The sequence below is a fragment of the Salmo salar genome, chromosome 01 (genome assembly GCF_965601325.2).
Source record: "Salmo salar chromosome 01, fSalSal1, whole genome shotgun sequence".
NCBI classification, from domain to species: domain Eukaryota; kingdom Metazoa; phylum Chordata; class Actinopteri; order Salmoniformes; family Salmonidae; genus Salmo; species Salmo salar.
Genome location: NC_138291.1, coordinates 138,859,743 through 138,876,068, shown reverse-complemented (window position 1 = coordinate 138,876,068; position 16,326 = coordinate 138,859,743). Strand labels below are relative to the sequence as shown.

At 41.5% G+C, this 16,326-nt stretch overlaps 2 protein-coding genes across 4 annotated transcripts in view; one reads left to right on the top strand and one right to left on the bottom strand.

Annotated features, from left to right (window-relative positions):
• The window catches only part of LOC106561913 (band 4.1-like protein 4), a 98,655-nt gene extending 90,165 nt beyond the window's left edge, over positions 1-8,490 (bottom strand). The window contains exons 1-2 of one of the 2 annotated variants that reach the window (XM_014126271.3): positions 8,055-8,490; positions 7,610-7,877 (exon numbers count right to left, since the gene is read on the bottom strand). In XM_014126271.3, coding sequence (XP_013981746.1) covers positions 7,610-7,708 — 99 coding nt within the window. In that variant the 5' untranslated portion in view covers positions 7,709-7,877; positions 8,055-8,490. Of the gene's footprint in view, positions 1-7,235; positions 7,402-7,609; positions 7,878-8,054 lie in introns of those variants that run through there. The other variant, XM_014126282.3, reaches the window with a different exon arrangement.
• A 5,556-nt stretch (positions 8,491-14,046) lies between these two features.
• LOC106561897 (APC regulator of WNT signaling pathway) overlaps positions 14,047-16,326 on the top strand; it is a 57,323-nt gene continuing 55,043 nt past the window's right edge. The window contains exon 1 of one of the 2 annotated variants that reach the window (XM_014126219.3): positions 14,047-14,281. Coding sequence is in view for 1 of the 2 variants with exons in the window: in XM_014126247.3 (XP_013981722.3) it covers positions 14,270-14,281 (12 nt within the window). In the remaining variant the exon portion in view is untranslated. The remainder of the gene's footprint in view (positions 14,282-16,326) is intronic. The other variant, XM_014126247.3, reaches the window with a different exon arrangement.

The window sequence follows — 16,326 nt, the reverse complement described above, 5'->3', positions numbered from 1 at the left end:
AAACACCACATAATGAACTTTTCATGATGATTATGATGATAACGACTACCCTAATCAGCAGGCAAGATAGTAAAGCACAATACATGATAACAACTGTGACATTACAATTGTATGATCTGGGGAATTGGTATGTGTAAAGTAGTTAAGTTGACAGGGGGTATATCATTGAGATGTTTTATAAGCTATTACAGTGTTTCATATACACACTATATGGTACAGTAGCACAGATAGGACATGTGTGTTCTGCTCCTAGACATCTCAGACCTGATGTAAGTGATTATTTTGATCTGAAGCATTAAACATGTAAAAAGTTAAAGTTGATCTGAAATCCCTTTTGAGAGAGTGGGGGGGGGGGTTAAAAGTTTGCTGGTTGTTTTAATATCACGTTCTGAAAATTTCAATCAGGTGAAAAATGGAAGCAACCATTTGTAATACAGAGTATTTTATAATCTCTGACAAAGGAGAAAGAAACCACTTGCAGTGTTGATGACATCAGCAAAGATGGGTTAGAGCATCATTTTTCATGTTAGTTATGAAATACCTATTAGATCATGCTCCATAGGGGGAAAGATAAGTCTTTCTTAGGCCAGGAATAGCATACAGATTGGATCCTTTTGTGTGTGTGTGGTTGTGTGTGTGCGTGGGTGTGTGTGTGTGTGTGTGTGTGTCTGTGTTTGTGAGGAGGAGTGTTTGAATGATATTTGCTGATCCATGCCTAATATGAGGACAGGTGGTGCAGAAAACATCTTTAACAAGCATCAACAATGTCCTCCTCCTCTCGTCATATTTTACCCATTCACGAATAACACATTAAACACTCCAAGGTTATGGCTAAATCAGCATGGAATTCCATTGTAAACCTTGGTGAAAACCCTGCAATGTGTAGGTGCTTAAATAAGGTATGTGTATAACAACAATATAATCTGAGTTAATCCTGCCCTGTCAGAGAAGATATTACGCTGCTCAGGGTGACTAAAGACAGGCAGCCATGAAGAGATTATTAAACTGTTGTTCTCCCATCCCCCTGAAATCCCACTATATCTCCTCTCTCTGTCTGTCTCTCTCCCTTTCTCTCCATAGCGCACACCCTCCTGCCTGGCTGCTTGGCTGACTGAGCAAGGACGTGCTCACTCACACCTAGGGTTGCAAACCAGAATTTTGGTATTTTCAAGGATTTTATGTAATCTGTCACAAGACATCTAGTGGCCCTTCTGGGTACTTCAGATTATCACAGGTGTCTGTAATTATCTCTGGCCCTCTGTGTGGACTTCACATGTGAAATATATGAAATAATTAAATAAGATGATTTTAATATAAAAAATAGAATGACAAAGTTTAAAACATTATCCTAAATATAAACCATCAACAGTGTTTAATATGAGGGTTTCAGCATTAAATATTTTTGTATACTTTTATTATGTCAATATGTATTTGTTGTCAATGTTTTGGTGTCAAACTGGTGGCAGTCAATAGTTGGATGAGTTGCAGAGGTAATTGAAAATAATGCCATTGTTAATTGGATGCTTTTTTCATTAATTAGGCCATTTTCTCTTGAACCATATGGTCTATCTACTAGAAACTCATGGACAATACAGACACATATATAACAAATGAATACTATATACCAACACATTTGTTTCAAGTTATTGAAGTATAAATGACTAAAGTTACAATAGATTGCCATAGATTTTCTGTTAATTACCGAAATTGCTGAAGACGATGGCAACTTTAGTAAATGATAAGTAGCTTTGCAACCCTACTCACACCTCAGTGCCTTTGGTTCTCCCTACTACAGCTCCCCTCCCCCCTGCCCTGTCGATATCTGTTGCTTACACTTGTTTAACAAATCTCTGGACAGGCTTAAAACATATCAGGGTAAGCGATCAGATCAGACTATCTGCAGGTATCTGCTAATAATAAAAGTGATAATTTATGATTCGATTTTTATTAGGATCCCCATAGAGCGACAGCTATTCTTTCTGGGGTCTGACACATAACAGCAATTGTAATCACACACAGCGTGCTGTTTATTCTCCTGTTGTAATGAAAAAGAAATTGTGTGTGATTGTGCCAAGCAAGTCTAGCAACGGGCAATTAGTTTCATTTTGTATAGCTCCTTTCAAAAAACTATATGTCAGAGGGCTTGTGATAATTAAACTGAAGACGCAAGCGAAGGTGTGTGTGTTTGTGTGTGCGTGCAAGCACGCACTTTTCCTCCAGGGCCGAGAGTCTACTATTGTTCATTATCACTTTCAACCAGCAGAAGTGGAAACCGCTAGTGTCTAATAAGTTATCATATCTATTTGATTAGTGATGTGCTGCTGACTCACAGTATCACAGCCGCACACTGTGAACCTCAAAGTAGTTTCTTTCGATGTTGGTTTACACTCCAAATCACTTAACATTAGTAAACAGATTTTTGGATAGACTGATCATGTAAGCATGGTTTTTCATCAGGCCTATTGCCTACAATGGGTTGACTTAAATCTGAGAGGGCAACAGTGAGAGTATCCTACTAAATCAATAAACAGACCGATTCTATTTATTGGATCCACACTTACATGCCAGTTCCAGAGTTGAAAATCGGAGCATTCCAAATAAGAGTATTACTGTTCCCTGCCCCATTAGCAGTACTGTGTTAGTAAATAATTCACAGCTGAGCCTGTGTGTGTGTATATCTGTGTGTGTGTGTGTGTGTGTGTGTGTGTGTGTGTGTGTGTATCTGTGTGTGTGTGTGTGTGTGTGTGTGTGTGTGTGTGTGTGTATGTGTATGTGTGTGTTTTACCAGCCTTAGGTGGTAATAGGTGGATCACTACTCAGTCCTTATTACATAATGAGCTGCTACCTGGCCCTGGCTGCTCTGTCCAACAGGTAGGTACTGTATGTGGCAAGACAGGTTCCTTAAGAGCATTCAGGCTAATATACTGTATACTAATATACAATACTGTTGTGAATGTGGACGATGTTATCTCCTAAGAATTATTTTGCCTCGTAACAAACATTACACTGCTAAACCCACCTTAAAAATACTTCCATCATGTAATGGAAATGTGTGTGTATGTTTTCATAGGCCACAGATGTGGGGTGTTCGTCTGTTACTCCCCCTTTGATCCAGATGGTGTAAGTGTTTGTTTCCCCAGTGCTCTACCCTACTTTGAGGGCAAGCCCGGGGGACGTCTGTGCTTGTCTCCAACGGGAGAGAGAGAGAAAGGGGGGGATACAGAGTGTGTGAGTGAAAGAGAGACAGAGTGAGACAGAGAGACAGAGAGAGGAGGTGGGAGAGAGGGACGAGGTGATTAAAAGCAAAGGTACCAACACAAACCATTTTTAGCAGTTTTCCCATACACTAGTGCCTCCCAGAGTCAAATATTTCTTAAAGTTTGAATCCTTAATTGAAACAATAAGAAAGTGGACACCCCAGCTCTGTTTTGGTAAAAAGCTGAGAGATGGGCCTGGAGAAATTTAACCACTCTCAAATTCATAGACCGAGCTATGGATGCAAGGATTGATCATCCATGATATCAAAATGATGTATTGAGGCAATATAGAGTTTGTTTACATTTACGTTGTTTACAAACACGCTTATATTTTGGGTTCTGATGGGGTAGGACAGTTGATCTAAGTTCATGAGGCATTTATAAGTTATATTCTTTAAGAATCAATGTAGCAATTAACGATTCTGGATGTAAAATATGGCTCTGGTGTCTCCTAGCATTAGACGTTTATTGCTGTGGGATGTCAGCTAACAGATAACAAGCTTTTGACAGTTTCCGCCCACCTGCTACAGTACATTACTGTATGGTGATAGAACTGAGGTGTTTTAACAAATCACTTGTAATTCACCTAGTTAAAGACATACTGATTGTCTCAAGGGAAAAAACAAACACCGATTTCACACAGTCATACACAGTCTGAGGTAGAATTCTTCACAGTTTCAAAGAGGGACATGTGAATGTTGCATCCCCACATAAAACAGCCTGAGCTGAGTTAAAGTGGAGAGATAAGAAAGAAAGCCAATACTGATTGAATAGGCAGGCGTTAGTTCGATTTTTTCTCTCTCTCTCTCTATTGACTCTTCAGTAGCAGATCACAGAGGATCCATTAGTAGCCACCAGGTTCATTAGAAAGTCATATGTTTCCATGGCAACCAGCTTTTGATTTTCTCTTTCAGAAATTCACTGATTTTAAAATATCAATGTAATTTCTGAGGATATAAAGCTGAGGAATTTGTTATCGGTCGACACTGTCAACAAATATTTGACGTCTAAAATAGGCTAATGTGATCTAATGTGTACCGAGCTCTAAAAACACAATGGAATTGACACATTCCGCACATGCAGGAATTTTTATGTATTTCTAATTTCACAATGGAAAAACTTTGCCCTGAGCCAAGCATATCAACATGTCACACAGCTGCAGTGTTACCCTGATGTACCTAAACCCTCTCTCCTGGCATGAATCAGGAAGAACTTTATAGGTACACTGACATGAAATGCTGCCTATTCTTTGTGACAACCTTAGGGGATGACCTGTTGTACAAAAAAACCCACCATGTTCATTGTATTTAGTGGAAGTTGGAGAACAAAGACATTCTGAATGACGACAAGGAAGGAAGCAGCTGTGGCTAAGCTGCCCTGTTTTCGTTAATTATTATCCAGAAAGCTAAAGCGGTCAGAGCATCTCTCTCTAGCCATGGCCAGAGAAAACAGACGTGGCCTTCAGGGTCAGCGGCCGCTGTCTTTGGGACTGCTCTACTTTGTTGTGGTAGCAGTTCTGTACCTCACACTAAATCCAACACAGCCCCCGGGCCAAACTCAATGAAGCCTTTGTGTAAGAGGCTCAGTGCTGTTTAATACAGCATATAGCAAAGACTGGATCGGGCTTACAGGAGCCAAATGCATCTCTGCCCACCTAGCCCCACTTTTCAGACACAAATGTGCTCCCAGCAGCCAAGCATAAAAACTTTGACAAACGTGAGAAATAATACATAATATCAAAATATAATTGCAGGTGCAGCAGGAAGGCCCATTAATGTAGGCTAGGGAACTTCTGTTCACATTGTGAACCCTTTCAAGTCTCTTTTTTCTTATTTATTTACAGCTGAGAGCAGCATAAAATAAACAGCCTAGATGGGAGATCTTGAGATGGGTGACAACACACCAGAGTGACAGCTGGAGTGGTGTTGCGCAACACCTTGGGGACACGGGTGTGGAGGTCAACTAAACAGCATTTCCTTCGCAGCTCTCTTGGCCTCTTTTTCTGAAGGGAAAAAATTAATTAAAAAACCTGACTGACTGACAGACAAAGTGAGCGTCCCTCTGGAAAAATGTGTCACTTAAACACACACTTTGTTCTGCCCCGCATTCCATCTCTTTCTTTCGGACCAAAGCCTTTTAACTCAAACCCTTTCATTGTCATTGTCTGGTCTCTCACTCATGTGGTTTTCAGTCACAGTAGTGTCAGGGGCCAGGGAAATACAGGTGTATGTCATGCCACACTGCTGAACGTAAAGCTAAACTTCAACAGTAACAGAGAGCAGCATGAATATGATTAGTGCCAGCTTCACTTCCAGAGTCCCTCTGTACTTTGTTTAGTACACATATTTTTGTGTAATACAAAAAAAGATTATGAGAACAAACTACAAAACTCAACTTTTGTTACAAATTGTTATGCTGGGATCAGATGAATCCTAGAGCCCAATAAATTATATAATATTCATACAACCAACCCAGAGCTAAGCTCCACTGCGGTAGAGCTGGTGTTTTTAATCTAACCACTGACAATACCAGGATTATAATCCTACTCTGCTGGATCAGTACAGTCAGAAACCATTCATTCAAAATCTCACCACAGCAGCTTTACTAACTCACCCTAGAGCCATAAAGGAGAAAATACATATTACACGCATAATGTATACAAAACGACAATAATGCATAATACACAGCAGATACTGCACTATTCACCATGCATGGCTTCCAGAGAGCCCACCTGGACAGCCTCTCACATTAACAATTAAAAGAGGATGAGCAACCTGATCTCTCCAATGGACTAGTCACTAGTGGAGCACAGACAGGGAGAATAAAGCCAAGCCAAGAGGGATAAGGCGCCAGGGTATCATGTGAGGCCATCTTGAGGAGGGGGGGGGGGGGGGGGGGGGGGGGTTGCAGAGAGTGGTGGGTGGTGGCATGGCAACTAAAAAAATCAGTTAGATGGTCTCTCTATTTCCAAATGCACAATTTTAGGAGTCGCTTTCCACAAATAACCAGCAAAACACACCTACTACTGTAACAGGTGCCCAACGCCCAACGGTTAGGCCTTCTCTCCTATTTAAATAAAGGGCTTATCAAGATAGACCAAAAGCTATGGACTATGAAGGGTTTATATGCTATGAAGGGTTTATATTTGGAACATTATAATAGGGAAATAGAGGTATGAGCGTCAAAGGGCAAGGTGAGGCCAAGCAACCAGATGCAGTTTAGCCCAAGCAGTCATCAGAACATAATTATCTGCCTCTTACCCTTTGACACACAGAGAGACCTGAGTTTCGTCTTCAGAGATTATATCCAGCCCATAAACTAAACCCATATTCACTCCCAGTCCGACCTGCTCTGGGTTGGAATTATATTATGAAGCTAGTCAAGAGAAAATGGTACATAATACCTATAGCATCATAACAGTCATTGAATAGCACCCCCTGTAGAATGACAGACAGTGAGCTCTCCTAACAGACTTTCCTGAAACTGAAGTTGCATCGCAGTATTGAATCTATCATCATGAAGTCTTGGTTTACACTATGCCCCAAGGTAAAGAAAGCAGAGAAGATACTTACAACTGATATTGATACATTCAAGTCTTTGTTTTCCACTTAGACCCCAAAAAATGTAAGGCATGCTCTGGGTGTTTTCTTGATGCATTTTTTTGACTGTGTGTTGTGGTGGACTTGTAGATTTAACATACCATGTGTTATAAAAACATTATGAAGATCCAAATGAGCATCACTGAGAGAATGTGGCCTAGTAGGCTGATATAAGTCAAATACTGTACAGACATGTAACAAAAGTTAAACTAGAAAACTGGCACTGGTTGGTTGTCATCAAGTTTCAGGATTTCAACTGTGTCATTCTCATGCTTTTGTTTGGATGGAAATCCCCTAAAGCATAATTTCAGATTTAATTCATGACCAGAAATAAAGTCATTGAGACTATCAAAGGCACTTACATAGCTAAGATACTCACCATGTTTCTTAACAGCCCTTGGGGCCTGTATTTTGTTTCACAGAGAGTTCACAGCAAATTACAGTAGAAGCCTGGGCTACTTTTTGGGCTCCTGGTCAGCTACCAATAGCCAAATGTATCCTCAAGAGACACCTTCATGGTCGGGTAACCTGTAGCTTTGGGCTTTCTGTTAATAAACGACACATTGTACTTGTTGATACATTTAGAAATGAGTCAAAAACACAGATACCAGATTCCAACAACTGCATACTTCAGTCAAAGTAGAAGTACAGATTCTTGACAAGCCTCACCGCGCGCGATGTGATGACAGACCGCTTATTAAACGATGGCTACATGACAGACAGAGGAGCGCGTGTAAAGGGATCTTCTCTTACCTTTATTCCTTGTTGTTGAGTGGTTAACGTCAATTTGGTTTCATCCAACAGTAAAACTTCACAATAAAACTCCTCCTGGGGAGCACAGAAGCAACTCATGTCTTTCTTTTTGCAGGGGGGGATAAAGCAACACTGCACTGACTTAGCGGACTTATGTCAATTCAGTGATAAAATAATGGACTAATGCTGGGACTAAATAAAAGTCAAATTCATCATTGGGTTTTCTTCAATAAAACACTCCTTAGCCAGTCCTTGTATTGTCTATGATCTGCAAAAAAAGACAGAACCATTAAAATTATAGAATGATCAGAATACATTGCATTGAAACGAACCTTTCAAAATAAGGATTAAAGCAGCCTTTAGGCCAATAAACGTCACAATACTGTACAAATGCTTAGAATAAAAATACATAGCAGTTTTATAAGGTTCCCAATAGGCTACACACCTTTGTGATCTATCCAAAATAATTGCGAAACCTTTTGTTTTGGCTTGCAGCTTGTTCTTTCAACAAATCAGCCTCCATTAAATGTTGAGCTTTGGGTACAGTATGTGAAGCCTATTTCTTTATAAACCGTAGTTTATAGTTATTTCATTTTCATGAAAAACTGGATAACTTCCGGACCGCAAGGTTCCTTCCTTTTATTGCGTTCAATAAACACGAGTTATGCGCTCTTCAGTGCCCTCCAGCTCCAATATTCATAGATATGCAAGAAAAATAGCAATTATTTTCAGTGTGATCCGCTTTTTGATCTCCAAGTGTTTAATTTTTATTTGTCTTATATCTGGCAATCCTACTAAAAGTGAAGACAGAGGCTTAGCCTGCACCTGTCCCGTCGGCTTAGAAAAATGAGGCAAAATCTCGCCACTCTTCAGCATTGCAGACAGCCCGTTGCTAAGGAGCGGTGCCCATGTCTCAAGACAAAGCTTCCCGACACAAAATGACTCCGCCCTTCTGGACTTTCCACCAATTGAAGCCATACCGACAATTTACATTCATAGATGATACAATCATGCCACCTGTTGGAGATTTGCAAACTGGTCTCCCTGTCTCTGTCTCGGTCTAGGTCTCGGGTCTCTGTATATCAAATCAAATGTTATTTGTTACATGCGCCAAACACAAAAGGTTTAGCCCTTACCGTGAAATGCTTATTTACAAGCCCTTAACCAACAATGCAGTTGTAAGAAAATAGATAAGAAAATAAATACTAAATAAAGTAAAATAAATAAATGAAGTAACACAATAAAATAACAATAATGAGGTTATTTCCAGGGGTTACCGGTACAGAGTCAATGTGCAGGGCCTTTCTCTGACACCGCCTAGTATATAGATCCTGGATGGCAGGAACTTTTTGAAGATCTGGGGACCCATGGCAAATCTTTTCCGTCTCCCGAGGGGGAAAAGGTGTTGTCATGCCCTCTTCACAACTTTCTTGGTGTGTTTGGACCATGATAGTTTGTTGGTGATGTGACACCAAGGAACTTGAAACTCTCAACCATTTGCACTACAGCCCCGTTGATGTGAATGGGGGCGTGTTCGGCCCTCCTTTTCCTGTAGTCCACGATCATCTCTTTTGTCTCACTCACGTTGAGGGAGGTTGTTGTCCTGGCACCACTCTGCCAGGTCTCTGACCTCCTCCCTATAGGCTGTCTCATCGTTGTGGGTCATCAGGCCTACCACTGTTGTATCGTCAGTAAACTTAATTATGGTGTTGGAGTCGTGGGTGAACATGGAGTGCAGGAGAGGACTCAACACACACCCCTGTGGTGCCCCCGTGTTGAGGATAAACGTGGCAGTTGTGTTGTAGCCTACCCTTATCACCTGGGGGTGGCCCGTCAGGAAGTCCAGGATCCAGTTGCAGAGGGAGGTGTTTTGTCCCAGGGTCCTTAGCTTAGTGATGAGCTTTGTGGGCACTATGGTGTTGAATGCTGAACTGTAGTCAATGAACAGCATTCTCACATAGGTGTTCCTTTTGTCCTGATGGGAAAGGGCAATGTGGAGTGCGATTGAGATTGCATTCATCTGTGGATCTGTTGGGGCGGTAAGCGAATTGGAGTGGGTCTAGGGTTTCCAGGAAGATGGTGTTGATGTGAGCCATGACCAGCCTTTCAAAGCACTTCATGGCTACCAAAGTGAGTATTACGGGCCAGTAGTAATTTAGGCAGGTTATGTTTGATTTCTTGGTTACAGGGACTATGGTGGTCTGCTTGAAACATGTAGGTATACAGACTCGGTCAGGGAGAGGTTGAAAATGTCAGTGAAGTGACTTGCCAGTTGGTGTGCGCATGCTCTGAGTACATGTCACGGTAATCTGTCTGGCCCCACGGCCTTGTGAATGTTGACCTGTTAAAAAGGTCTTGCTCGCATAGGCTACCAAGAGCGTGATCACACAGTCATCTGGAACAGCTGGTGCTCTCATGCATGCTTCAGTGTTGCTTGCCTCAAAGCGAGCATAAAAGGCATTTAGCCCGTCTGGTAGGCTCGCGTCACTGGGCAGCTCGCGGCTGGGGTTTCCTTTGTAGTCTGCAATAGTTTGCAAGCTCTGCCACATCCGACGACCGTCAGAGCCAGTGCAGTATGATTCAATCTTAGTTCTGTATTGACGCGTCGCCTGTTTGATGGTTCGTCTGAGGGCATAGCGGGATTTCTTATAAGTGTCCAGATTAGTGTCCCGCTCCTTAAAAGCGGCAGCCTTCAAGTGCGGATGTTGCCTGTAATCCATGGCTTCTGGTTGGGATATGTACATACGGTCACTGTGGGGACGACGTCGACGATACACTTATTGATGAAGCCGGTGACTGAGGTGGTATACTCCTCAATGCCATTGGATGAATCGCAGAACATATTCCAGTCTGTGCTAGCAAAACAGTCCTGTAGCATAGCATTTGTGTCATCTGACCACTTCCGTATTGAGCGAGTCACTGGTAATTCCTGCTTTAGTTTTTGCTTGTAAGCAGGAATCAGGAGGATAGAATTATGGTCAGATTTTCCTAATGGAGGGTGAGGGAGAGCTTTGTACGCATCTCTGTATGTGGAGTAAAGGTGGGCTAGAGTTTTTTTCCCTCTGGTTTCACATGTGACACACTGGTAGAAATTAGGTAAAGGGGATTTAAGTTGCCTGCATTAAAGTCTCCGGGCCACTAGGAGCGCCGCTTCTGGATGAGCATTTTCTTGTTTGCTTAAGGCCTTATACAACTCGTTGAGTGCGGTCTTAGTGCCAGCGTCGGTCTGTGGTGGTAAATAGACGGAAACTAAAAATATAGATGAAAAGTCTTGGTATGGTCTACAGTTTATCATGAGGTACTCTACCTCAGGCGAGCAATACCTCGAGACTAAGGTATTAGACATTGCGCACCAGGTGTTATTCACAAATAAACATACAGTGCCTTGCAAAAGTATTCATCCTCCTTGGCGTTTTCCCTATTTTGTTGCATTACAACCTGTAATTTAAATTGATTTTTATTTGGAATTCATGTAATGGACATACATAAAAAATTCACCCCCTTTGCTATGAAGCCCCTAAATAATATCTGGTGCAACCAATTACCTTCAGAAGTCACCTAATTAGTTAAATAAAGTCCACCTGTGTGCAATCTAAGTGTCACATGATCTGTCACATAATCTCAGTATGTATACACATGTTCTGAAAGGCCCCAGAGTCTGCAACACCACTAAGCAAGGGGCACCACTAAGCAAGGGGCACCACCAAGCAAGGGGCACCACCAAGCAAGGGGCACCATGAAGACCAAGGAGCTCTCCAAACAGGTCAGGGACAAAGTTGTGGAGAAGTACAGATCAGGGTTGGGTTATAAAAAAAACCATCTGAAACTTTGAACATCCCACAGAGCACCATTAAATCCATTATTAAAAAATGGAACGAATATGGCACCACAACAAACCTGCCAAGAGAGGGCCACCCACCAAAACTCACGGACCAGGCAAGGAGGGCATTAATCAGAGAGGCAACAAAGAGACCAAAGATAACCCTGAAGGAGCTGCAAAGCTCCGCAGTGGAGATTGGAGTATCTGTCCATAGGACCACTTTAAGCCGTACACTCCACAGAGCTGGGCTTTACAGAAGAGAGGCCAGAAAAAAAGCCATTGCTTAAAGAAAAAAATAAGCAAACACGTTTGGTGTTCGCCAAAAAGCACGTGGGAAACTTTTCAAACATATGAAAGAATGTACTCTGGTTAGATGATACTAAAATTGATATTTTTGGCCATAATGGAAAATCTATGTCTGGTGCAAACCCAACACCTCTCATCACCCCGAGGACACCATCTCCACAGTGAAGCATGATAGTGGCAGCATCATGCTGTGGGGATGTTTTTCATCGGCAGTGACTGGGAAACTGGTCAGAATTGAAGGTATGATGGATGGTGCTAAATACAGGGAAATTCTTGAGGGAAACCTGTTTCAGTCTTCCAGAGATTTGAGACTGGGACGGAGGTTCACCTTCCAGCAGGACAATGACCCTAAGCATACTGCTAAAGCAACACTCGAGTGGTTTAAGGGGAAACATTTAAATGTCTTGGAATGGCCTAGTCAAAGCCCAGACCTCAATCCAATTGAGAATCTGTGGTATGACTTAAAGACTGCTGTACACTTGCGTAACCCATCCAACTTGAAGGAGCTGGAGCAGTTTTGCCTTGAAGAATGGGCAAAAATCCCAGTGGCTAGATTTGCCAAACTTATAGAGACATACCCCAAGAGACTTTCAGCTGTAATTGCTGCAAAAGTTGGCTCTACAAAGTATTGACTTTGAGGGGGTGAATAGTTATGCACGCTCAAGTTTTCTGTTTTTTTTGTCTTATTTCTTGTTTGTTTCACAATAAAAAATATTTTGCATCTTCAAAGTGGTAGGCATGTTGTGTAAATCAAATGATACCATCCCCCCAAAAATCGATTTTAATTCCAGGTTGTAAGGCAACAAAATAGGAAGAATTCCAAGAGGGGTGAATAATTTCGCAAGCCACTGTACTTGATGGAAACCTGTTTCAGTCGTCCAGAGATTTGAGACTGGGACGAAGGTTCACCTTCCAGCAGGACAATGACCTCTCGTCTTACCGGACGTAGCTGTTCTGTCTTGCTGATGCATGGAAAACCCAGCCAACTGTATATGATCCACGGCGTCGTTCAGCCACAACTTGGCGAAACATAAGATATTACAGTTTTTAATGTCCCGTTGGTAGGATAGTTTCAAATGGAGCTCATCCAGTTTATTCTCCAGTGATTGCACATTGGCCAATAGAACGGATGATAGAGGCGGGTTACCCAGTTGCCGACAAAATCTCACAAGGCACCCTGATCTTCGCCCCCTGTATATCCTTATTTTCTTCATGCAAACATTATATCCTTTGCGGAAGACTTCTTCTTTGAGGTGAGTAATCGCTGTTCTGATATCCAGAAGCTCTTTTCAGTCATAAGAGACAGTAGCATCAACATTATGTACAAAATAAGTTACAAACAATGTGAAAAACACAAAAAATATCACAATTGGTTAGGAGCCCGTAAAACAGCAGCCATCCCCTCCGGCGCCATTCTCTCTCTCTCTCTCTCTGTTTGTCTGTGGCCATTGGCAGGCTATATATAATTTAAAATGTCAAGCCACCACTGTAGGCTACAGTAAATTGCAGTGAGATAATATTGCAACTTTATTTTGAGTTTTTCAGTAGCCTTGCCATAGGCCTAAACTACAAATTTTTTAGAGCAAGCGCTACCCTGATTTATCCTGACCTCTGGTGGTTGGTCTTTGCCAATGCCTCCCTAATAAAGAGAGGTAGCAAGCAAAAGTTGTTGATTGCAGTGTTGCACAATGTCAAGAAATATGCATTGGCCTTGCAAAATATGTAAGAGTAGGCTATTACTTAACTGTCAATAAGTCGTTCTATTCACTGGGCTTATTGTCAGTAAGTTATCCTTCTCATCCATTCATGATTCCATTTCAATATACTGTATGGTCAGAGTGGTATGCACAAACATGCAGGGATGAAGCTTTTCTTCTTTTTCAGATAAGGGTGTAGATGTGTAATATGTGTCAAAGATGGACTAATGTATGTCAAGTACTTCTGTGTGTAGTTGTTATAGCCTAATATGAATTGGCCTACTGTATTCATACTATAACAACAAAGAAGTCCTTGACATGCAGAATACACAATTGAATAAAAGGTCATTGTTGCCACTTGCCAGTAAAATGTATTAGGCAGACCTACATGCTTTCAATGACTTTCGCTGAAAGTGGGTCAGTAGGCCTAGTGCCATATTTAAATCAAGTAAACTGGTAGGCCTAGGCTTCACATTTTCTTTCTGACCACACAGATATCAGATAGACAAGAAAAATGTAAACACTGCTTATCTGTAAACAAAGTCAATCTCAGATGTTGTTTTCTTTCTCACCGCCTGAGGGCGGGTACCCTTTGCGCGTCATCATCAAGCATGCGCGCATGCTGACAGTACAGACAACATAGCATAACGAAGGAAGCAAGCGTACGAAGAAAAAAAAAACGGAGGAAGACACAAAAGAAAAAGTTTACTTAGAGTCTGAAGAGTGTGTAGCAACGTTTATAATGGACCCTCGTGTAAAGTTAGTTTCGCGGTTTCAATAGGGGACTTTTCACCCTGGAGTGCGTCTCTATACACGTATTGGTGCAGAGAGGAGCGAATGTTGTTACAGGTAAGAATTTACCTAGGCTAAATGTTAGCTCGCGAGCTAGCTATTTTAGTTCATTAGTTGGCGAATAATCTGCCAACATTACTCATTAGCTAGGAGGCAGCCTGTTGTTTTGATTGGAACAAAACTGCACATTAATCTGGCAACGCAACAAGTACCTCCGGTACGCCTTTTCAACCGAGTAGGACTCGAACTCATGTAAACTATTTTGAGCATGGCTATGAAAAGGAGCTGGCATAAAAGTTCTCAGTTTAGTTTGCGTGCTAGCTTCTGATGTACAGTAGCCTACATTTATCCCAGGCTACTGCAAGTTGTCAGGAATGCAGCAAAGAAGAGGACTGCACTTTTGTGGGCAAGCTGCCCACATTTTGAAGTGCATTAAATATATTTTTAAATAACCGAGCAGCGTTCAGTGCAGTACATTATTTGAAAGTTTCCAATTGACTGTCACGAGTCTGTTAAAGTGTGTCTGTGTTCGAAGAACTTGCTACAATGTTATGTTTCAATTTGCCACGCTTACTTTACGTTCCACAAACTTTGTCTGGCTTTCTACTTTGTATCCAGTAGGCAGGGAAACTCGTTTAGGTGATCAGCTGGAGGTGTTTGCCATTCAGTCTGTGGTTTCGGCTAGGCTCGGCCATATTGTGCAAGTGTTTGTCACATGTGAATTGCATCAATATTGAATTTAAAGCTGGGTAAACACTACCTGTTGATATTTGTACATTTTTGTGTAGCAGAAGGACAACCGCACAGAACCGTTATGAAACTACCACTATTCAAAAACCACATGGAAACTGGAGATATTTTTACATCACTAGTTAGAGGACAACCTGCAGAAAAATCTGATACATTTTGGAATGTTGCATCTTCATACAGTGGTCACAAAAACGGTTGCATGTCCTGTTTTAAAATGAACACCGCTCAAAAACCACACGGAATCTAGGAATAATGTGTATGTCACTAGTTAGAGGACAATTTGTAGCTACATTTTGAAGTGTTGCATTTTGATTCAAGTGTGTCCAGAATTCTACACTAACTTTTGACACGTTTCAGTTGGTGGCACCAATTTTTGTATATATTTAAAAATAATAATTGATGTTAACCTGGCCTGTGTCCCTTAATGTGCCTGCATTTCATACTAAACCAGGCTAATAATGACTAGCCATCTTTTAAATTGGCATGCCATTGTGTTCTTACATGGATTAGGGTTGGGCGGTTTTCAGATTTTCACATTGTCATACGTCCTCCTTGCACCCTGGGATTTACTGTATGACTGGTTTAGTACACAAGGGGGCACCAAAACCACCCCCAGAAATTAGCATAAGTCATAGCAAATTTCCATGGCAAAAATAAATCAATTGCAGAGACAGGCAATCTAGCTCATAAAGTTATACATGTATACACTGAATCAAAATATAAACATGTAAAGTGTTAGTCCCATGTTTCATGAGTTGAAATAAAATATTCTAGAAATGTTCCATATGCACAAAAAACTTATTTCGCTCAAGTTTTGAGCAGAAATTTGTTTCCATCCCTGTTAGTTTTTATCCTTTGCCAAGATCAAGAAGCTGATTAAACAGCATGATCATTTCACAGGCCACTCTAAAATGTGCAATGCCACAGATGTCTCAAGTTTTGAGGGCGCGTGCAATTGGTATGCTTACTGCAGGAATGTCCACCAGGGCTGTTGTCAAAAAATGCTATGTTAATTTCTCTACCATAAGCCGCCTCCAACATAGTTTAGAGAATTTGGCAGTACGTCCAACCGGCCTCACAACCGCAGACCACTTGTATTGTTGAGGGCAAGTGGTTTACTGATGTCAACGTTGGGAACAGAGTACCCCGCGGTGGGGGGGGTATGATCAGGCATAAGCTACAGATAATGAACACAATTGCATTATATCAATGGCAATTTGAATGCACAGAGATACCGTGACAATCCTGAGGCCTATTGTCTTGCCATTCATCCGCCGCCATCCCCTCATATTTCAGCATGATAATGCACAGCCCCATGTCGCAAGGATCTGTACAAAATTCCTGGAAGCTGA